We start from the raw sequence: 24,852 nt of genomic DNA, 5'->3' as shown, positions 1-24,852 counted from the left end.
TACTTCATATATATTTTTCCGCAATAGATTTATTTAAACTCCGTATATGTAATTAGATAATTAAAATAATTAAAATAATACATGCTTAAATAAGGAATACTGTCAAGACGTTTCACACAAAAAGAATTTTATATATTTTCAATCGGATGAAGCTCTAGTGTTAAATAAAAATCGCAAAATATCTAACAGAAGAGAAATAAAACTGGCATTTTAAAATTCTATAATTTCGTATAAAAGAGAAGAAATTTGAAATTGGAAGCTATTAATTAATTCGTAACTATTGTAAGGAAAATTGAGAAATCGACTGAGAGAAACTTAGAAAATAATTTCAAATTGTAGAAGGTATCTTCTGACGCTTCAATAGAAATAGTGTTAATTAGAACGATAAAAGTGGAGGAGCACGGGGTGAACACTGCACTCGTTCACCATTCAGCGCGATCGTCAGGGGCCCATTCTATTTATTGGAATTTTGTTTCTCACTATATATATAACCTCGACGTCTCTTCCTCTTTATTTTTCTTTTTGTTGCCAGTTCTCGCCAGCCCTTCGCCGACCCTTCTCACATAGAATAGGTTGATAGACTAGCCTCTAACTTGTTCGAACGTGAACGAATGTACGTAGTCGAGTGAGGAGACATGTTTTGGATCGATTTGGACAACGAGAATATCGCTCGATCGGAATTGGGACACGACGCTTTTTACGATCGCTCAGGTCCACCGTTGTCGATTTTTTTGCCGCGGCGACACGATCCGTTCGATGGGATCGACCTCCGTTCGTAACACGAAGAAGCATCTCCGCTTCTCGATCGCTCCGCAAAAAAAAAAGGATGCTCGAACGTCGGACGTCTTCGCAGCGTGTCTTCTTTTTCTTCATTCTTCATCCTTTTTTTCATCTTCTTTTTTTGCATAGCTCTAGCTTGCATGCACTGTTGAGTGAGGTGTTTCAGTGTTCCTAGACGTGACACGTAGATAGGCCGATTGATCCTTTCCGTTTCGCAGTGACTATTAACTTGTCAACGGCGTAACTCTCTTACAGTATAGTTTTTTTTGAAGTAATACTGTCGTGCATCGATGTGTCCCAAGTTCGACGATTTTTAGTTTGAATAGTTCTGCGCAAGTTTATTGCGATATCACGGATTTTAATTGAGAGAACGTCGAGCTTGAGACAAGGAAATTCGAAAGGCTGTTTTAATGATGAAATGCAAATTTCTCAACCCTTCTATGCTTGAGAGACAAATATTTCTCTTTCAACAGAGTCACAGTGGTGTATGTGATTATAGATTCAAAGTAACTATTATATTGTTACTGATATCTAAATCAAAAACTGAAACTGTATTTAGATATTTATATTTTCTATTATTTTTGTTACCATTAATAAATACCATTAAAAATATTTCTACACCGATGTAATGCAAGATACAGTGGAACCTCAGTTATGGGAATTTATCAAGACAAAATAAATCCTAATTAATCACTTAACTGTAATTATAATGTTCGATTCTCTTTAAATATCGTATTGATATACAACAATGTAAAAAATACATAATTACAAGTTACAACTCGGACAATAAAATCCTTAAACAACATAGCATCGAACGAAAGAGGTGACACTGTGCTTTCCGACCGATTTGGAAACACCACGGTCGCGGAAGGGTTGAGAAACGATTCGGTAGCATCGGCAATTGCGTTCGTAGAGTCGGCTTAGCGTTAAAGAAAACTTCAAAGTAACTAGAGTCTTTCGAATTTGCATTTTCGAACGAAACAAAGAAACCCAGCTTCTGCGACAAAAATCGAACGAGATCGAGCGATCGCTAAATCCGGCAGAAGCTGCGGTTGCGTGTAATTTTGTGATCGATCATTGGACTAAAAATTGTTGTTTGAAATTTAGGATCGGGCTCGTACAGCGGCGCACACGTGGCCGAGGGATCGAGAAGATACTACGGCACCGAGGAAGAACCGTACGTTGGTGGCGTCGACAATGGGACCGCGTCGAGGCGTCGCCAGCAGCAGGACTCGCGCACATCGAACGGCATTTAGGAGCTGGGGCCCCGGGGCCTGTCGCTACAGCGCTGTCCCCACCTGCGCACCACTGCTCTTTAGTGGGGTCGCCTCCTGGTACGCTACAAGAACGTACGAATTGCTTACGCTACCCTTAGCGAAATGTCGCTCTGGTCTGTTAGTGGGGTTTCTTTCCTGTCGCTACCTGTCAAACAAACGAAAAAAAATAATACCGTTCTACACCTGGTCACGTTACCCACGAGCGAGGCGTTACGATAGACACCTACGAGAAACGGTAGCGAACGCGCTACCTGACGATACCGGATGATTCTGCGTCAAATTTCCACTGAAAATCTGAAACACTTTTCGTTGATTGTCTTTGTTGTTCATTGTCATCGATTTGATGGAAGTTGGTTATCGTTCGTGAATCGTTTAGAGCAACGATGCTCAACCTTTATCCCCGCTTATCACGCAATCAGTTGTTTAGCGAGTCGCTTACATGTTTCTATGTGTAAAATAATTGCTTCAAAGTGTGGACAAACAGAAGGAATTCGGATTAATTAAATTAGTTTATTAGGAGTAAAGGATGCAACGGAAATCAAAATATAGAATTTAATGAGACGATTGGATTTTTTGTAAGATTGGCATGATTATGTTAGGATTAATACTTGTTAATTCTAAAAATGAGAATTAAATCCGAAATTTTATTTCGATCTATAGTTATTCTTCGTTGCTATCGAAGATCGTGTTTCATGTAAACATGTAGACGTGAATAGAAGCGAAAATTTCGTCGCATGGCGTAGACATAGAACAATAGAATGCAGAGTATACAGGCTGTGTCGAAATCTGCGGTACAACCGGCCGGTAATAACGTAATTGCATCGCCAAATTGTAAAAACTCAAAACTCAAAACGACATGCAAAAATAAATCAGAAGAGAAGAATAACATTCTTTCATCGAAGCATTTGTTCTTGATAAAACAGTAGATGCTCTGGCATTGCTTATAACAAGTAGAATCGGCGTGTCATAGTCAGACGCGGCACTTGATCCCTGTTCAATAGTTTTATTTTCTCAACCTAACTTTTCGGAACACAACGCTTTAATGAAAAAATGTTATTCCTTTTTCCTCGATTTATTTCTAAAACTCGATTGTACCAAGATTTTCTATACGTAGAAAACAGTATAGTAGTACGTATCGTTGAAGAATGTTTTACTATTGATGGTAAGCGTATCAAAAGGTTGAGGATCGTTGTTTTAAAAAATTCCACGCGCTCCGCGTTGCTGGAAAGAGAACTAGGACTCGTTTTCAGGAACGCGGAGCGCTTACGCTACCGTTCTGGGAAAACTGACACGATCGCCGCGATTCCGGGTCGCGTGAAAATTGTTCTAGCCGTCGAAAGCGTGCACGATACCTTGGACGTAAGCTCCCGATAGTTAGAACCCCATAGCTGCCCCCCCCCCCCCTTTGTTCGAAAGCCATTGTTTCTTCTCGTAGGATCTGATTTGATTGATAGCAGCATAATCTGTACCTGTATTCGACCTGTTTCAAGTCGGTTGCACGCTACCCACGAAGTACACTTGCCCCCTCCCGGGGCAACGTGTACGAGCTTCGGAGGAACGTAAGGAGATTAGCGAGCATAGTCTGCGCCCATACATTTTTCCTCTTCATCCTAGAACCGTAGACTTCTCTCTCTATCTTCCTTCGTCACAAACACACAGTTGAATTTCTTGATCATTTACGAGCCGTAGACAACCGTCGAAGTAGTCTCGTAACCAGTAAACGATGCTTTTCTGTACTGAATTATTTGTATTATACGGACGTCGACGACGAGAGAGCCCCGTCGCTCGTCGCTCAGCCGACGGATGTAGCCGCTCGAGAACTTTCACTGACGTTTTTCTCCAACAGGAATTCCGCATGGGTCGGGTTGAAAACAGATCGTTGAATGTCCTTGTCAATGCGGTACGCACAGGATAAACCCCCATTCGCGGAACCAGCTGAACGAGAGAGAGAGAGAGAGAGAGAGAGAAAGAGAGAGAGAGATGAGTTTAGACACGAGATAATCACGTGAGAACAAACAAAAGTACTATACTTTCGAGAACTGGCGAGATTGCGAGAGCATGCGTGGCTGCGAGCGTGAATGGAGAAGGGCGAAAGGGACACGGTGAGAATGCGCGTGCGACAGAGATAGAAAGAGAGTGAAAATGAAAGAAAGGAAGAAAGAAAGAAAGAGCCCTGGGGCCTCAATTTTTGCGCTGACTCCTCCTGGGCCCCAAAAAACCCACCCCCACGAGAAGCGTACGATCGGCGATAAGAAAAAAAAAAAATAAACGTTCGACGAAGCTGCGAGACGATCTCGTGAATCGGCGGCCAGCGTCCCCATAACATGGACGCGGAAACAACCCTTGAAATTATGGTAGACCACGGATTCGGAGGAACGAGACGAAGATGATGTGAACGAGAAAACGAACGATCGGAGAACGCAGCGTCGACCCGAGAGAAACAAACTTCGTGTACGATTCTTTTACAAATTCGGCCGAGAGATCAGCGATAGTTTTGCTTCGACTATTAGAGCGGGGAGACACGGAGGATCGCCTCTAGTCGAATTATCCTTAGACTACGATCGCATGATAAATTCTAGAATTCCGTAGGGAATCTATATCGGAGGAAATGAAACACGTGCGTGGCGATGGGTTGGGATCAGATTAATTAATATCTCGGAATATTTGAAAGTTTTTTCGATTGTAGATGCGTTTATACATTTTATTAGGGTCTACTCGAGGTACACGGATACACATACACACAGAGAGAGACACTTCACAGGAATACTGACACAGATACACCCACGGACACACTACAGAGATATACACGAAGAAGACGTACACGGCGGTATTGCACACAGCATACAGGAGAAACGGATTGTACACTTTGTGTATATAATACGCGCGAGGAACACTTTCCACCTTGGTCACTCGACACAGACAGGTAAACTCCGATCGAGGAATAAAGAGACAGAAAGAGTCGGGATGAGCAGAATGATACATAGACGACGAGTCGACGTGTAAATATTGTAAGAAGCCTTTCGAACGGGTCCTGACGCGCGCGCGAGCGCATACCAGGACCCCGTTCAAATCTACCAAGAAATATTTGTAAGAGCGATCTACTCTTCTTTTTACGAAGCACCCACCGGCATTTATTGCTGCTGTAACATATTTGTCGATTTACATACGGACACGCGTATGCCACGTCGATCGCGTGCCTAGGGTTGCCACCACTCGCATCTCCCGAAAGAATAAAAAAAAACAAAGAAACGGAACGCCGCCAATTCAACCGAAATGAAACGCTGTCTGGAAATCCTTTTTGCTGGAAGAACATAAGTAAGGTTAACTTAACGCTTAGATTTTTCACAATTTCACGTTTTTTACTCTTGAGATATCGATACAATAGGCTTGTAAGATACTAAGATGTTCGACGATACCGTTTCCCGACCAGATCCCGGATGACTTTTCGCTTCGAGAGAATCATGCTGTTGTGTCTCGAACTACGCGAACGTCCCTTTGTTTAACCCTTTAAGACCTGAGTTTCGCTGTTCGTTAGTAGATAGCCGTTCGGAAACTGCATGCTTCAAGGTAGACGTTTCTAAAAAAAAATCGTTCACAATATTTTCATTTACACTACCCCTTGCACTATAATATCGCGTTAGACTCGCTATCAACAATTTTAATACGAACAAGTATGTTATTAATACTCGTTTTATATTAAAAGAAAATTCTATCGTTCTCTTAGTAGCGTTAGATCGAATATATACAGGGTGACCAATCGAGTAATATAAAACGAAAATAACTTTTACAAACTCGTGCTTTTTATATTTAATATTATCTTGTTTGAAAATATAATTGATAGATATTATTCAGTATATTGTGAAAACTCCATTTTCTCTAAGTTTTAATTATTGATTTTTCATTAGAATAAAATCTTCGAAGAATAATCCATAAAACATAAAAAATGAGATATGGACAAATAATATAGTTATTAATAGAATAAGTAGTTATTCAAACGCTTTAGTTACTCCGTGGCCACCCTGCATAATTAATATAAATATTTCTCTCTTCGGGGAAGTGTTAAGAAATATTGGTGCAAGGGGTTAATAAAAGAGACGACAGTAAATGCAACGATGCCAGTCGAAAGGAACGGCTGTTTTCTCCTAAGTATGCTGTCTCTGTGTGTAGACATAATTTTCGTAGCACCTCAGAAGACTCGGGGGACGTAGCAATCGTAAGAAATCTAAGATAAGCTGTGCTGCAAAGCATCGTCGGGACTTAAAGGGTTAAAGTGTTTATAAATTCGTTGTCTCCACGAAATGCATGCGTAAAAACGTTAGGAATATATTTGCAAAACGATAAACTATCCGAGCAAACTGCTGGAGAGCGTTGATTTCTTGTCCGTAACCAAAGTTGGGCGAAACAGTAACCTAATCGATGATTAACGATTCAAGCTCGTTAGTTGTTATAAATTATTCTAAATTAGTTACGGTAAATTATAATAAATTAGTTATACACGATAATGAATAATAATAAATTAGTTATATACGATAATGAATTATAATAAATTAGTTATTAAACATGATAATGAATTATACTAAATTAGGTATTATGAATTATTATAAATTATTATAAGTTACTACATATTGCTACAATTTAGTTATAATAACTAACGAGACAATCGTTGCTTTGTAATCAGATTAACTTTTGCCCAACTCTGTCCGCAGCGCCACGTGTGCCGTGCCGTGGCGCCGAGGCGACACAGCTTGTGCATGCGTCGAAGTCTCCGGCGTCGCGTTGAAATCACCGAGCGGCGCTTGCGTTTCCGCGCTTATTTCGCGCGATCTAGCTAGAGAAAAAAAAAAAGCGTTGCACGTTCTTGCACATTCTTGCGGACCCGCGTGCCGTATTTTTCCGACAATTAATTACTACAGTTAAGGCTTGATTAGGTGATGAACGCCGTACGAATTTACCGCAGGCTTCGCGTGCAATTTTCGGTAGCTTCTTTCTACCAAAAAAACTATTACGTAAACTCTTCCATTCGATTGCCAGCGATGCTCGACACTGTTTCGCGCGACCATGTTGGCAGCCCTACGCATGGACACGTTCGCGCGGCCACAGATATCAAATTTTTCTGGTCGCTTGCGTACCCGTTGCTGGTTTACGTTTACTAGAAGCGCACGCGTTTCACGTTGTTTATTAAAGTAGAAGCGAATTCGTCGCTGTTACAGGCGCGGCGAGTATGAAATGTTTGTCGCCTGCCCGCCGTTTAGGATAGTACGAAGACCTTTTTTCGTTACTTTGAAACGAGCGACACGCTTTCATCACACGCACGAATCGCGCCGTGTGATTTTGTTGCGAACTTTTCTATCGATTTTTTTTCGTTGGTTCTAGCACGTTCGCGATCGATGCCCGACACCGATGGATCGGCGACGCCGGTCGATTGATCTGTTCGGATCCCGCGGTGGCTTACTCACGCCCGATTGTATCGTTTGATTAATCTCGCTGGAGGGGGGGAAGCGCGATCGATTCTCCCCCAGCTTGTTCGGTTTTGCGACCAGCGCCGGTCAGACCTTCGACTTTCGTGCGAAGCTGTTCGTGTTTTATCGACGTTTCTAGATAAGTTCACCGGGGACGGTCGCCACCCCCGTGTTTTCGTGCTGAAGAACGGCGTCGCGCGAGTTTTACAGACGCCTCCCCCGATGGGAAACGTCGCGAGCGCTGATTCTCGCGCGAGTTTCCTGATTTTGCTTGCCGCGGCGAGGTCGACGCGCTCGACGCGTAGCTTTCTTTTTGTAAAAGACGAGAAACATAAAAAACGATCGAGGAACTATCGCGTTCCGCGTCGCGATCCGTGAACAGACAGGGGAAACGAGAATGAAGAATTTTCGTGATCGGGTTTTGTCGCGAGGAACGATTTTATGGCCCGGACGCGCGCGACGGTTATTATTACGTCCGGGGCAGCGGTCGCTGACTGTAAAATCCTTTCGCAGCCAACTTTTGTACATACTAGGTGAAATAATAATGATAAACTTGCATGCACGATCACTGGTGACGATTCTACTTAAAGATACTCACGCTTCCACTTCTGTGTGAACGACGTTCGCCCTTTTGTCCGGCTCGGGTGAAAGTTTGTTCCGGCGCGTCCACGATTTGTCACGCCCCGGATTGGTCGAGTCTGCACAGCGGAGACGAGCATTAGCTGGCTATGGTTGGAGTTGTGCTAATTCAATTATAGCGAAACTAAATTTCGTAATTTCAGTACATTGTAATTAAGTAGTAATTCAACTGCGTTGCAATTCGATTCTATCGTTGAAAGCTTAATTCAATTTATGATTATTCTAATCACTAGTGTAAGGCAATGCAATTTATTATTCGGTTGTAATTTTAATTCAATTGCACCGTAATCTATAATCTTATTTGAATTAGATCTACTTAGGATTTTGTGATCGTGTTTCAATTACGAGTTATAATGTAATTTAATTTCGATTGAACGTAATTGAATTACCTTGTAGTTACAATTTGTCAAGTAATTCAATTGTAATTCCGTGCAACCCCGACTGTGGTTTACTATCGAGTTACGAATCCGGGAGGCGTCGCGACGCGTTCACGACGTTGCCTGTCGATTATCCGCTGGAAATCGCTTAGGGAACTGGAAACGTGTTTCCCGGAAGCGCCATCGTGCTCTGTAACACTTGTTTACAATTTAGGATGGAAAAAGAAAATAACAGGTGAACCGGTCCATTGTTCCGCGACCCTGGTTTCGCCGATTTTCTTTCGGCCACGAAAGTCTGATTCCATTGTTCTCCCGATGCGCGAGCTCGAACGAAATTGTTCTGATAATTTTCGGTGGTTTACCGAGGTCGTCGCGGGCAACCGTGAACGAGGATCGCAAAAAGGATTCTCTGTTCGGGTGATCCAATCGATCGATGACAGGCGAGCATGCTACCTTTAGCGGTCGGACAATTTTTTACGATATTTTGTAAGAGTCGTTTGGCAGCGATAGCGGATCCCGGGACGAGACATATACACACACACACATATACATCCACACACGACGTGTTCGCCGCGACGAACGACACACGAACTATACCACACGACAGGTTCTGCCAACCCTTACGACAATGTCCCGTAGAGACCAGATCTACGTAGACGACGCGAAGCTGACGAAACCTACCGAGAGTCTACGTCGGCTTTGGCACTTCGGTTTAGACAACAGAGAGAACATTAGCGGCTTCCAGTTGGTCCGTTCTTCGTTTCAGTGTATCGAGTAGCGTTCGTCTCTGTAACGTCCAAAAACACTAGCGCGCTGAATTAATTAAAAGCCAGAACAAAAAAAAAAAAGTATAGCGATGCGTTACACGGAGACGAAGTCGTAGCTTAAATCGTGAGCGATTCGGAATACATGATGCTCCGTAGTGACTCCGTGAACGAAATGGTGTTATAGTGAATTTTCGATCATTCGAGAGGCTCGTTCGACAGCTTTACTCTGATCGACAGGCGGGACGTGGAAACTTCGAACCTTCGTTAACCCCTTGGCGCGATGTTAAAAACGGCATTAGTGATACAACAATTTGGTGATCGACGTTAGAATTCTTACTATTCTATTTTTTATAGTAAACGCTCCCTTAGCAGAAATTATATAATCGCATAAATTAATTACTATTTGAATTCGCAGTTTCTAAAAGTAGTCGCTTGCAAATGTGAACAATTTATTGATCTTTACTGCGATTTTGCACTGTTTAAACTGTCATATAGTGTCCCAGCACATTTTATACAGTATTGCCATGATGTTAGAAATATTTGCTAACAAAGCGCTCTGTAAAGCAATTCGTCAATTACCTACAAGTATATAACATGTTAGATATTACTTTCTGATTTATGGAAAATGTGTCACGAATTTTGCAGAATTAATTTGTGTACTATCATTTCTCAACTTTCATTGAACTCTTGACATCTTCTGACAAGGGTGCTGAACTATCTCGCGCGTATTCTAATTCAGTTTACTTCACGTCGATCGCGCCAGGGGTTAAAATCGCAGAACGGCAACGCGACGAAGGGCGCGTTCGCGCGCGGTCAGAAACGCCGCGAGTCCAATCGGGAACACAATCGAATAATCCGACTACGAGCAGAGAAATTAAAAGCGGGATCGCAGACTGCGCGAGGCGACGCGGATCTAGAGCAGAAAGGGAGAGCGAGAGAAGAGAAGGTCGGAAGCGAGGGTGAGCCTTTAAGGGTGTTCGAGCGCGTATGTTCATTGTACAGGGGCGTGGATTGATCTTTTAATTACGTGGCAGTTGATTCGTTGGCTTGCACCGTGTGCACGTGAGAAACGTTGTTGATTAGCCGCTTACGGCGTCGCGACGGCCGACGCCCTCCTTTGAACGCAACCCCATATGGTTGGAAGGTCCAAAACGGGACCGATGCATCGGCGCGAATTGACGTTGTTGAGAATTCGAAGTCTGATCATCGAGAGAAGCGCCAATGGGACCCAATATATCGCATCGATTATCACGTGTTTCGCGAACGGTTCCGCGTTCGACGATGAGATTTCTTTTTGCCGGCAACATTGTCGGATATTCGTGTCCCGTTGCTGTTTCGTTTGTTTACGGTTTCCGCCGATGCGGACAGTCCCCGTAACGCTTAGAGAATATCGCGAAACGCCTGTCCTTGTATCGAGCCTTAAGGCTTTCGCAATAATATTGTTGGCCGCGGTATAATGTGGTTTTGAAAGTATATATAATTCGGAGGAGAAATGAGCGACGCTTGGATTGCGCGGACGCCACTGTCGGTTTGACTCGATGATCGTGAACATTGTCCGAATTGACGGACGTACCAGCTGATTGACACGTCGCTGTTTTCATCGGTTTCCTGTTTTCCTGTCCGAACACCTGTTACGCAGCCCCCGATATTTCTACGAAGTGGTGCGTCGCCAAAGTGCTAACCAAAAACATCAACCATCGTAACAGAATAATAGTCATAGTACATCTATGGCAATCTATGGTAGCGGAGCCGGTTACCGTGAGATATCCAATCACTGTGCCTTTGGTTCGCCTTCGGTTACAATTAATTCTATATTTATCAAGTGAAATGTATAAATCTTTAAAAATGAAATTTAATTTAATCCGAATTATTCGAAAATATACACCATAGAAGAATAAACGAATTTGATAACGAACAGTCTCCTCGTAACCGTCTGCACTACCCGAAATACAAAAAAAGAAAAGTACCACCTGTTCAAAGAAAGGATTACAAAATTGTGGATCACATCGTGGAAGTATCGCGGGTTGCAGTTGCAAACCAGAAGGAACGTTAACGAGTTTCGAAACGAATGAACTAATTAATTAGATCGTTAGAGACATAGACAGCTAGAGACGAATTGCATGCGGTTCATATTTAACGGCGAACGATGATTCTATCGGAGTTCCAGCACGCGCGGTCATAGTTTGTACGATGTTTCGCAATCTCGATCGTCGGTGGTACGAGACGTCGGCATGGATTGACGGTCTCGTTATCGGCAAAGTCGCTGTTTTGTCACGCCGTCCCAATGATGTGAAACTGAAGGAAAGAACGATCGTCGATTCGAATCAACCGGCGTCGCCCCGCCGAGGACGAAGTCCCGCCGCCCGCGAACGGCGATCGATTACGAAAATGGCGGTCGCGGGCGCGCACCATGTCCTCGGCGATGATTATTTTCCCTTTTTTTGCGGCTGGTTCGTTGGATCAAAGATTTTTCCCCTGTGTATATTGTCTATTATTATTCACTCGCGATGCCGGCCTCGATGGTCCCGCGGAACGCAGGCATGGAGGACCGTGTTTCGCGATTACCAAAAAAGGACGGTGATTCAACAACAAAATTCGAGAGATGGGATTTCCTGTAAGCGTCCGATAAAAATAGTTATATGTCCGGCGAATGCGATGAAAAATGCAACGCACGTAGATAATATTTTCTATTAATATCAGACGCGTGCGACAGTAGATGTACGTATGATGCAGTTATTATTCAGGATGTTACTATCTATTGAATAGAAGAGTTTGCGTAGAGAAGACGAGATAACTCTTTTGAAATGCATCTAAATTGATTTACGCTTTTGCTATTTTAAAAAGAAGAAAAAAACAGAGAAATTGAGACGAACTGAAAAGAATGGAAAAATATTACAGAAAAAGCCACATAAAGAAAACTATTATAGCATCTCAGTAAAAATAAATTTACTAAATGATGAGGAGGCATGTAGACAATTTTTAACATACTGTAAAGAAGAAATAATATTAATATTTAATATTCTTAATATTTAATATTATTAGCAGTAATTCTTTGGACATACTGAAGTTATCCAGAACGATGAACGTCGACGTGGGCGTAATTTTTTGGAATTACTTCTAGAAACACAGAAGCATTGTTTTCTGCTACGTCTGTATAAATGCATACAAGAAATCCCGTCTTAAAAAATTGCGAAGAGCGACGGCCTCCAGCGGCTTCCAGCGGCGATAAATCGAGGCCCGGCCGCGCGATCGAAACAAACGAGCGATCAATTCGTTGTCTTCGAGCGGATTTTATTTGATTGTTGTTGCACTTGCGCGGAGGATTGACGGAGCGTGCGAATGCGTCGGCAAAGAATGCGCGCGTGTGTGTACATTGTTCAGGCAAGAAAGTAAGGCGGAGATATGTTGGTATCGCATCGCCATTATTCGAATTAACGGTTTATCTAATTGTAAACGAGTGCTGCGGATGAACGGGGAGAAATGGAGCGCATTTGTGTAGAATGACTGGCAACGAGCGACAGAGAGGGAGAGAAAGGGTGACGCGCGGAATGCCAGAGAAATTGTTGAGAGAGAGAGAGAGAGAGAGAGAGAGAGAGGGGTGAAACAGGTCGCGAGTTCGCGGTTCAGTGTGCGCGAGCTACGGTTACGCAGAGAGAAAGAGAGAGACGGAATTGAGGCGATTAATTAACGAGATGTTGTAAATTGTTCTATAGCAGAAATGAAAAGTGCTACGGCCGTGGCAGCGCGCCCCCTGGGAGTACCACGGCGACGACGGTCTCGGCGAAACTAAATCCATACGAATCGGGGAGAACGTGAAAATTTCGGATTTCCAATTTGGCCGACGACTCTCGACGGGCGCGATGCTTCGATCGTTTCGATGTTGATATGTCAATGCTGTGATGTTATCCTTTGAAACTTAAAACGAAAAAAAAGTATATTTCCCCATGTCCCCGTCCTCCCCACCCCCCCCCCCTGTCCCCCCGTCGGAACACACGATCCCCTCCCCAACTCTCCAGCCCCCCGATGAATAATTCCCCACGGATTTAAAACGAGAATGAAAAAAAGAAACCCCCATTTTTTCCTTGGAGAAGCGAATATTTCTATTACTGTAACACTCCGCATAGCCCTTACAACAAAAAAAAACTAGCTAGATTCTAATCGTATTTAATGTAAAGTTTATTATTGTTACATCTCAGTGATTCTCTCCTCTATCAGTGATCTCACGGAGAGAACGTGACGCGACACGTCGAGAACGTGATTTTTCATGCGATCTCGGAGCATCGCGAGATTCCGAGGCAGGACTCTGGAGCCGTGGGGGGTGTGTTTGAAAGTATATGAAAAAGCGATCCGATAATCGACCAATCGTAAACCGCTCGTTTCTCTCCGATACGTCACTGGTGCCCAAAATTCCTATATTTGTCGCATTTGTAAATAAAATTTTTATCGTCACACGACCAACGACTTCTTTACTCGGCGATCTTTCGTCTTAGTCTGTATGAACTATACACTCGCGTTGGAATAACTTTTCTCAAATCGATTGAATAACTAATTTATTTAGGTATTAGACCGACTAGTTCTCTAGAGAATTAATATACAATTATTCGTATAGATTGCAATGATTTTTAAAAGTACAATTCACAGTCGAAAACGATTTAAGTAATATAATCATTTCGATTGTAATTGAGATATTAAAAAAAGAATTTAAATAATTAAATAACCCATTAATAGACTTTCAGTATATAAAGTATAGCGAAACGATTAAATAAATTCCATTATCCAAGTTTATATTATAATAGAAATCTAGATATTAATAAAACAACAATCCGACGTTGACGTTTTCAACATTTTTTGAGAGTGATAAATATTCTTGGTACTCAATTGTTGAGTTCCATTAATTACGACAGAGCATATTGCTAATTAAACGAAACCTTGGTCATAAAATTGTTAATTTAAGTTCGGTCCAGACGGAAGGATCGAATACAAACAGCATCGTTATCTTATCGAAGATGCACTCTGACATCCCCTCTTTATTTTTCCATAAGTTGCTACACTTGTAAACCTAATCAGTAAGTATCTTACATTGATGAGGTTGAAAGAAAAGTAGTCGAGGTTTTAGCCACGTGAAACGATATTTTCTTCTGTGAATTATAAACGACGATACAAAAGGATATTTACACTCTACCGTGTCGTATTACAATAATACAAGATTCATTGTACTTGTTACAGTTGCTGGTAGGTAGCGTCGATCATCGTAGTCGATCGACGCGACGAATTGCATCAAGAAAATTTGCAATAATTGCATCGTGAAATCTCGCGTTTTGTCGCAACGTTGAACCTTACAGGTCTCACATACGTATCGTACCGATTCTTTGGCAATGGATCCAACTTTTACCGTAACAAAACGCGATCGAACGAAGCGGTGAACGTTCCATGATCAATATATATATATACAGTGCGCCGTAAAAAAATATAACAGGGTTCCATCTTGATATACCAACGAAGACAAGGAATAAACAAGATTGTTTTTCGAAATAGTGAACGGAACGACACGATTAACGCTCGTATTCCTGATTCAGAAGACGTCGATTGCCAAAGTCACTCGAATACTCGTCATTTGTGCTCAATCTCTCTCTATGTACACGAGCTCGAATCCTGGTTCGATCGGATTGCACGACGAAATTTACACACCAGGACTCGCGTAATAACTTAAACTTCGAAGCTCTTGGACCCCTCGAACGCTTTACAGTTGTTCAAAAATAAATAATAAACGTATCTTCCGGCGTCTCGAGTAAATGCAGTTTGCTTAAATACACTCTCCGATCCTCCGAGACTGCGCCGAACTTGCTCGAATTCGTACAATTGTTTATCGATCAATAATATATCGTGCAATGATTAACTTTCCAAATCGCAACGATGTAAAATCGTAAAATGACGATCGCTTTTGATTCTCGGAATTAATTACTTTTATAGCAGTGCTCGAGCGGTTCTCGTAGGATCAACGTCGAGGATCGCATCGACTACCTCGATTATAATTCAACTCTCTTAGAATAGCTCTCTAACATTTACACATATACGTCTGAATGCACTCTAAACCTAAAATTTCGTACGTCTACCTTTGGTACAATTTTCCTCGCTATTGACTATGATCGTAAATTCTCTTTGTTCTGTTTAACCGACGCGGTTCAGCCGGGTCGCGCGAACCCATCTGCCAAGCTGCAGCATAATAAATAATCTCGAACCATTAGTTGCCCGACTCCTCTTCGAACATGCTACCACACTGAACCATCGAATACTGTTCAACGCGTCGACACAGCGATGAAGGTGACACACCTAAGCTTGACAGTTTCGACACCACTGGACACTACGAGTAACTGTTTGCAACTGTTGAATGAACGTTCCGACGGAAACGATGTTGAAAAACCTTCGCTCTGAGCGAGGAAAACTGTTCCGGTTACTTTTGCTATATTTATCATAGCTTCACTTCAATCTCTTCGCGAAAATTTATTTTAAACATTGCAAATGATGTTTCAAGAGAGATTCGTAATATCTTTTACATAACCGAAACAGTCGCTTAAAGAACACGTTCCAAGAACATTCCAACCCGAAGCCTGCGCTACAGTTAGCAACGGACAATTCAGTCCCGAGTTCCTAGCCAAGCGTTTAAATGAACAGATAATTCTCGTAGTCCGCGTACGACGACGCGGTGACGTGTTTCGACGTCAACGGCGTCGAGGGCATGCTCTGCGCGAGTTGCTGCACCCTGGACACTTGCACCTGAGGTATCTGCGACGCGTGCGGCACAACGATTCTCGGTTGCTGGTTTAAAGAGCCGAGGGACAGGTGATGATTGTCCGCTTTGTGGACATTGTTGTTGTTGTTTATCGTGGCCGGCTCCTTGTGGTACGAGGACAGATGGTTGTTGTTGTCGTGCTGCTGATGGTAGTGAGTAGTTTGGTGGCTGCCGTGCAGGTTCAGTCTTGACATGGCCACGCTGATGCTCGAGTCGGACGCCCACATGCTCTGCAAACAACGACGATTGTGTAACGAATTTGACTTTCTATTATATTCTTATGAATAATGCTGACGGCGGATGACGCGGGCGCGCGCGCGCGCTGCAACGAGATGCGCCGCGTAATTGCGTCTCGTCCCCGGTGAGACGATACGGGGGAATGCCTTTGTCCGCGGCGGCGTGAGAAGCGTTCGAGAGACTTGTTATTTATGGTTTAACGAACGTCCAGGGATCTCAAGAGCCAACTCACTTTTCTTCGATGAGGATTGTAGTCGGGATTGCGTCTGATGCGGAGGTGACGGTCGACGCTCGTCCATCTTTGTGTCACCTTTAAGGGCGAGTCGTCGGGGTGCAGCTTCCTTTGGTACTCTTCGCCTTCGCACACCTCGTACAGGGAGAACTGCTCGACACGCTCTTTCGAGCTGTAGCAGCTCAGCAGCATCTGGATCAGCTCGTCCACGGTGGTCTGCTCGGAGATCAGCAGACTCTTGTATTTAGACTGCAAAGAAATGGATATTTATTATCTTGCTGTAATGCACTGTGCACTTAGGTATGGAAATGGGAACTAAAGGTCTCTCATAGTTTCAGGACATTTATTGAAACTTGATAGGTATTCGAAGTGGTCTAGGACACTGGGACTTCAAACAACTATTCACAGTTTAAATGTACAAGGTGCAGGCACCAAAAGTATACTAATGAAATATTTTTATATTGAAAGAAAAATATTTTATATTTCTTGTAACAATTGTAGAGGAATATAATATTTTGTATTTAAATGTGATTTCGAATTATTATGATGCAGGATCTTTAGGGCAATATACACAGTTTAACCTTTTGCAATCGATTAGTAACTCTGAGGCGTCCCTAAAATTATTACATCACATTTCAAGACAATTTTTACATGATCAAAATTTAAACGTAAAATTTATTAAAAGCATAACTATCATATGAATGACAGCCTTTCGTCATACAAAATAGAATTACTACAAGTCAGAAAAATTATTTTAAATTTACAGTTAAGACAGCTCCAACTGCAAGAGGTTAAATATGCAAGGTAGAAACGAGTATGGTGCACCATGACCCAAGACCTTGAACTCCTACGACCACTTTCCGGTATAATTAGATCGATAGATTGTTGCAATGTTGGCGGAGAGATTCGCGAACGGGATAGGATGTTTGAAAGGAACTTAACGCGTGGCTTACCCCGGACATGAGCGCGCTGTCGTATATTTTGACAAGTCCGCCGCGATGCGTCTGCAACGAGAATCTGCAACAGAAGAAAACATCCGTGAATCCTGGATATCGTGTGCGTCGGCGGCGTGCTCAAAGGGAATCGGGGAACGCACTACTTCCACGTAAAAACACCGGGAACCCTGGGCGTCTAGTCAAACACCGACGACTACAGTCCTACGTAACGTATACCTTCGCCGGAAGTCCCGAGCCACCAAGAAAACATCGGTGACTTCGAGACCTTCTGCACCCGTGACGGTAGCTACGACTTCGACGCGTCCTACACAAATAGATAACTTGTAGCTGCTCTCGAATGCTATTTGCCTAAGGTTTCTACGTTTGCACTCTGTAGTCGATTATTATATACTAGACAACTAAGAATGATGTCTCAATTTTGTCATTAAAATACAAAGAATATAACTATAATGAAATTTTCTTTAAGACTTTTCATCCCTTAATTTAAAAAATGCTATTATAATTCAATTTGTAGTCCTATGTCACAGTAAAATATCTATCATATTTATATCTATTATTATACATATAAATGTATATAAATTCAATTTACATACCTAATGAATCAAAGTAAATCCAAACATTTTTACTTTTAATAAAATATGTCTAAAATCCTGCTTTGGAATGTTTCTCTAGAGAAGTCTTAAGATTTAATTTGTGACTGAATGCAAAGAATATCAGCAATAAAAGCTACCAGTTACATATATCGTGTACCACTGAAGGGTTACGGGGGGGACAAGTACGACCTCGCCAGGAAAACAAAGGTTACGCGAACGTAGTTTGAGCAGAAATCCTGAGCGGAGGGTTTCACCAGGCGTAAAAATAAAGGCGTCTCGCGTGGTCGCCCCAGACGGACTCGAGGCGAAGAACAAAGGGAATCACTGGAAAGGACGTTGCTCGTTGGCTCGTGCTCGACGACCCACAAGAAGTCGCGTTTACGGTCGGTCGCGAGCCCTGAAATTACATCACGAAGCCGACCGAGACCGAAAGGGGAGCGAAAAAGAATGCGCGCCACGGTGGACGTTCGATCGTACCTGGAATCGCCTCTAGGATGGCACAATTGCAGAACAGCGGGTCTGGCGTCCTCGTCCAATGACAGAACCGTCCTCACGTTCGGTCGCCTCAATGTGACCTCCATGGTGAGATAGAAGAGTCTCGGATCGCGGTGCCTCATTCGGTACTTGTTCAGCAGGTTCTGTACAACCTCGCGACAGGTCGTCTCGTAGGTGATGCTTAGGGTCTTGTACTCGATGTCTGGTCGCAGACAGTTCGCGTACACCTTGATAGTTGTCTGCAATCAGATACAAACGCCGTCGTTAGACACGAATCCCAGGTCGTTTGCCGCGTTGATGGGAGTACTAGAATCGCTACAATGGTGTGAATGGTTACTTGCATCTTTCGAGATATACCTTCTGCCAATGACGCAGGCACTAATTATTTTTAGAACGATGTATTCTTATCTTTTGTCATTTATTTTTTAAATTAAAACACGTTGCTTTCAAGCTTAACACTTTCGCGACTATCATTTGGTCTACTCTTCTTTGATATTAGAATAATATATAATAATATAAGTGTGTATTATGAAATATTAATTTTACGCAAATTAGAATTAAAGAAGATTATCCTCATAAGGTCTATTTAAATAGAAGGTCGCTAATAGCCTTGCAGCTGATGCGACGTAAAACCTCTAAGAAAAAAAAAAGATTATCCTCGATTAAATCCTTACTCGTTAAAAAAGGAAAATAAAGAATATATCTTCTTAATTGCCTTCTTCCATTGCACATTGCGAACCTGCACATGTCGTAAATGCATAATGATGCACAATCTATTCGCATCTGGTACAGATTATTATGTATTATGGTACAGCTGTGATCTAAAATAGAACTCGATTTTTACCAACTACACCGTCAACGAACGCAGAATATTTAAATAAATCTAATCGAGGCTGTCCGATTGTTTACCAACGACAGCTCGAGCTTTAATCCACCGTTGATCCGGCGAGGGTTGTTTAAGATGATTTAGAACGTGTTCCGAGAAAGGATTAAGTGCGACGTCACGTGTGGACGGTGGAATGGCGCAGGAAGGACAGGAGAGGAAGGAAGACGACGTCCTGTGCTGTCGTAGGACGCGCAATAAAAAAGTAACGGTAAAGACTTTCGGGCGCGACAAGAGGGGCTTCGACAATTAGTCCATAATTAACTCGGAGACAGACGCGAACCACGCGTGCCGCATAAAACGCTATCAACCCTTCGGGATGCGCCGGCGGACGAGGGGATGCGTCCACCGAAAATAAACCAGACACCAGATCACCCCGTTCGCAGATGCGTGGCGTCATGTGCGTGTGTCAAGATCGTCGGATGCGTTTGTGCGGCGGCGGTACGTGACGTTAATAAATAGTGTCGCATCAGAATTAATTTTAACCGTCGATGCTACCCCTTTCCGACGTCATTTTCTTTTGACAAGGAACATGTTATAATAACATATAATTAATATATGGTAACGTATAATATAATACACATGTATTGTATTATAATATACTATATTATATTATACTATATTATATTATACTATACTAATATTATATTATATTATGGTATATTAATTCGTCTATTTTAACTCATGTATTAAATTACATTCACAGCCACTTTTTGAATATAAAATATCTTTATTACGTGGAACGTAACAAGATTTTCGCTTCGACGGATCTATAGCAACGACAGCGACTGACCTTGGAACTCCTAGAACCTCTCAACTGTTATGGTTACTCCCCGCAATTTAGATCTCTAAGATGATCACATGTGATACTTTCCTTATCTTTATTTTACAAGCGATTCTGAGAACGTTGACACTCGGATAATAATTTTAGACAGTAATCGAAACTCATGTGAAACGAAGGTTTGTTATAAAATTGAGACGAATTTATAAATATTGAACTCGATCTCATCCCTACTGATAAGCAGTAAATTCGGACAATTCCGCAGCGTCAGCAACAGCGAACAAAAATGCATCTTCAGAAGGTGCGAACTGCCATTCAATGTATACAAATTCTAAAAGCTTAATCTTCTTTGAACTTTACAGGCCAGGATGTCGATAGCCAGATGTTGCCAGTCGAAAGCTCAGGCTGTCGGCCACATTTGCAACTACCTCTCAAACTTTCGGAAACACGTGTAGGTCGATTTTACGACCGCGAGCCGCGCTATATTTCCGACCGTAATGACCTGCCCAGCCAAACATGGCTACGGGCCACGAGCCCCGTACGTGCCGAACAATCATTTTCCGCGGTGTTCTTGCTGAAAACCCGGACGATCTCGTGCGGATTTTCGCTAAGCTGCCGTTACGCTGCGTCATCACGTTCCGGCTACAATAAAAGGATTATCCTTTCAGCGGCATTTACGGCGTCGATATGCTCCTTTTATGTCGCACGCGTGATCCGTCAAATTGGACCACGAGAGCGGGGACTATGGGGTTCGTGCCGCGACAAACGTGTCGTGTGCCTGTTATGGCGCCGATCCTTTTCGCTATGTGTTAATTAATAACTCTTGTTTGTGTTGGTTATTTATTCATTATTTAGTTCGAAGTGGTAAACATTTTTAGGATGTTAAAGTTGAAGATGTTAAGCGTGAAGTAAGTTTATGTTAATTGAGTATCTTGTGTTTATTTGATATTTATTTGGGATCTACTTTAGATCAATTTGAGATCCAAAATAATATATAATAATTTGTTAAAACTTTATTCTATTTCAAACTGATAATTATTTCGAGAACATCGAACTTGATATTAGGCCCGACTTAGATCTGAATTAGATCTAGGTTAGTTATGTGTTGTGCGTCAATTATGGCAACAATCATCCGTTATTCCTCTTCCTTACACATTAATTACAGCTCCTTATTTATATTTATTAAGACCATTCAAGATTAAATCTGTTCCACTAACAATCATTTTGACAATTGTTGAATCCATTCAAGATTAAATACGTTCGTCACGTGACAATCACTTTCCGAACATCAAAGAAAAAGAGCCAGCACGATTTACCGCAATTTTCGAAGAAGCGTTTATAGCCGCAGTTTCATTTAGCAACTAATAAATTGTCCGAAGTGTTTCGTAAGCGGCTACTACTCATCCTCCGTCGACGATTTATTCCCGATAGGCCGCGGTGGTGCCCGACCGATTTCGGCGCCATCCGATCCCTATTTGCGTTCCAACTAAACAAACAACGGGATTCTTAGACGGCGGTCGCCGTGGAATTCCTGGTGGCGTTTTACGACGACCGAGAATCGATAGTGGAGGCGTGCGCGGCGTTCCGTACGGAACGAGTGCCCCGACCCTAACAAAAGCGAACGACGGTATACAGTACGGCTGTCGTAAACATTCGGCCGCCGTTCAAATACACGAAATTCGTGTGGCCCTCTCACGGTGAAAACAACGGCGCGCGCGCGCGTAGGCGCCGCGTGATTTCTGATTCATCGGTGGGAATTCCGATACGCTTACGCGCGAACATTGAATGCGGTTCAGCGTGGAATTCTCAGGTGTTCCCTTGCGAAGAGAACGAGATCTTTGACCGACTTCTTTTTCCGCGCGCGCGAACCACGGACGGGACGGGCTTCTTCGGCGCGGACGATCGGACGGCGGCGGACGTTTCCGTCAGCAGCCTGTTGCACCCGTGGCAAAACTCTTCGATGCACTCGCTATTTTGTGCGTGTTCTTGTTATGGCGATTACTAGGTATCTTGATTTAACTGTTGGCTATTTTTATTGTTAAATTTTGACCTACTTGGCAACTTGTATTTACGAATAAATAATAACTGTTTTGTGACTCGGAACAAATGGATTACCGGTGATAATTGGTCGATGAGATCATTAGAATGGGAATTTTTATGCAAAGTAAACATTGTCTGCGTTAATTGAATGATATGTAGGCGACGTAAATATTTATTTCTTTTTAAAAAACAGTTTTAGCAAATTAAGAATAAAACTAGATATGTTAATTGCAATGTGTTGCCACTGTAATTATTTCCACTATAATAATTGCCATTTTAATTATTACCATTTTATTTATTTCCACTGTAATTATTACCACTTTAATCATTTCCACTATTTTATATTTGATTTACTTATTGACCTAATAAATGTTATCTCGTTAGTTATTTTTAATAATGGATTAAATGATAAAATAGCTGCGTTTAGCTACGTCACTAGCTTTATCAGTTTGTCTTGATGCGTCAGTTGATCTTGGTCCGGGATTTCCGGCGGGGCCAGACAGGATCCTTTAATTAGTGCATTACATTCGTCTATCTTAAGGTGATTCACTGGTGGCCTCTGGTCAAGACTGAGATTACTGTCTGAACCTGTCTAAATGCATACTTCTTTCATCAATTATTTTCTTCCAAATTAAAAATTCAACTATCTCCTAATATCAATTAACTTATCTGTCTTGATTTTATATTTCCACACATTTTATTACATTTAAAATATATTCGCTTCAAATATTAATACTAGCCCACAGAGGGCAACAATATAAATTAAAATCGATTAGAATTAATATCAACTAATTTGTCTTTCTTGATTTAAAGTATCCACACATTTAATTACAGTTAAAATATATTCGCTTCCAACATTAATACTAGCCCACAAAGGGCAACAATACAAATTAAAATCGATTAGAATTATCCCTGGCAATAAATTGTTATTTACTGGTCTTAGACGTAGATTCTTTATTTTCAAACACGCAGATGATAATGGGACCACAGAATCCACAACAGATGATTGTATTGCATACTGGGTCTATTCCTACGTTTCGACTGCGGCGGACGACAGAAAAAGGGTCACAGTACAAGGTGTCAAAGGGAGGTCTGCGGCTCATCAGCAGCGTCTCGGAGCGATGCCACCCCGTTTAGAGACATCAATATCTTCCAGCCGGCCATGGGCCGCGAACCGAAATACACCTTGGGATATTTTTGTTTGAATGAGGTGCTCGGTCCTGGTTAAAAGTATCGCTGCGTTTCGGCCCGATCATGGTCGCGGGTTACAGCATCGGGAGAAAGGCTTCGGAATCCACGATCTAAACCACGGAATCGGTACGAAGATTCGGGTGCTAGATGTCTTAGCTTTCAGTGAATGGAACACCGAATTTAATTCTAACTTGAACTGGAGATCATTATTATGGGGAGGTCAATTATTTTATTTAGGTTTTAATAGCAAGATCTGATGTATCTTATTTGACGAATTTGAAGACAATTATGTCTAAAAATAAAGAAAATAGCAGAATACAAATTTTTATATGTCTTATTCGAGAAATATAGAACTCATGTTAAACGAGAAAGAAAATAAAAAAAATTATCGCGACTAATTCGATTAATATAAAGTTAAAGAAATAAGCAAAAGAAACAGTAAATGAGAAAAATAAAGGAACAGAAAACTGTAATATCTGTTATTCGATGGATATAAATTTAATCATACCAAAGGATAAACAAAAAGCGCAGCAATTGGTCGCCCACGTTAATTCGACTCCCCCTGCAGAAAATTATTTTCTTCGGCGAGATTTAGCTCCACCGCCCCACAAAATCAGGATCAAATCAAACAAACCAAGAGTCGGCTATAAAGTTATTAATACCCGAGGGAACTGTTCTAACAAATGACGAACCATTAGTTTGGACAGTTAGTTCGTGGAATCCGGTTGCAGGCGGCACGATTAAGAAGCACCCCACCGTAGGAAACACGTGAAAAATTAACAATCTCCCCCCCCCGACAGAAACCATTAAAACTCGGTCCGTAAACGAACGTTCTAATAGGGAAGTTAACAGCGAGGAATTCGAAGAAGAGGAAGTCCTGCGGCCGAAAAATCCGAGTTAATCTGGCGTATCGAGCGTAAAGCATAAAAAAAAGAAGGGATGAAGGGCACCGAGACGGAATAGGAGTCGCCATATGCCGGCGGAGTGTCTTGTAATGAGGGGACAGACTTTGAAGGGGGAATCTCATCGGGAGCCCCATGAACCGCCGTCGTGCTTCGAAGAATGCGTTCGGGGGGGCACTTTCGGGTTTTCGGATTCTCGTGTCGCTGTCGAAAACAGCGTCGTTTCAACGCGGAGGTCCTTCGACGAGATTCGACGAAGGCTCGATGGCGAATCTACGCGTCGGCTGATACGTTCCGGGTCTAAAAATAGGCACGGTATCGCGTCCCTTATCGTTATCAACCGCTTCGAGTCGAACAGTAAACCCAGGCCACGCCAACGCGACACCCGGTACATCACGTATCCCCGTTTCGTGGCAAGGTAAACGACACCTTTCAACGGAAACCCCGCTGAAT

General features: G+C 42.3%; 2 protein-coding genes across 12 annotated transcripts in view; one reads left to right on the top strand and one right to left on the bottom strand.

The window, feature by feature from the left end:
• Ca-beta (Calcium channel protein beta subunit) overlaps positions 1 to 13,753 on the top strand; it is a 149,558-nt gene extending 135,805 nt beyond the window's left edge. For 10 of the 11 annotated variants that reach the window (XM_078177483.1, XM_078177484.1, XM_078177482.1 and 7 more), the window contains one exon: positions 1,888 to 13,753. In XM_078177483.1, the coding sequence (XP_078033609.1) occupies positions 1,888 to 2,036 (149 nt within the window). In that variant the 3' untranslated portion in view covers positions 2,037 to 13,753. The remainder of the gene's footprint in view (positions 1 to 1,887) is intronic. The other variant, XR_013493769.1, reaches the window with a different exon arrangement.
• A 485-nt stretch (positions 13,754 to 14,238) lies between these two features.
• Rau (RA domain-containing protein rau) overlaps positions 14,239 to 24,852 on the bottom strand; it is a 44,846-nt gene continuing 34,232 nt past the window's right edge. The window contains exons 3-6 of the mRNA XM_078176798.1: positions 18,585 to 18,841; positions 17,512 to 17,575; positions 16,559 to 16,807; positions 14,239 to 16,319 (exon numbers count right to left, since the gene is read on the bottom strand). Coding sequence (XP_078032924.1) covers positions 15,960 to 16,319; positions 16,559 to 16,807; positions 17,512 to 17,575; positions 18,585 to 18,841 — 930 coding nt within the window. The 3' untranslated portion in view covers positions 14,239 to 15,959. The remainder of the gene's footprint in view (positions 16,320 to 16,558; positions 16,808 to 17,511; positions 17,576 to 18,584; positions 18,842 to 24,852) is intronic.

Source organism: Augochlora pura, chromosome 3, assembly GCF_028453695.1.
Source record: "Augochlora pura isolate Apur16 chromosome 3, APUR_v2.2.1, whole genome shotgun sequence".
Taxonomy (NCBI): domain Eukaryota; kingdom Metazoa; phylum Arthropoda; class Insecta; order Hymenoptera; family Halictidae; genus Augochlora; species Augochlora pura.
This window is presented reverse-complemented; position numbering and strand designations above follow the sequence as displayed.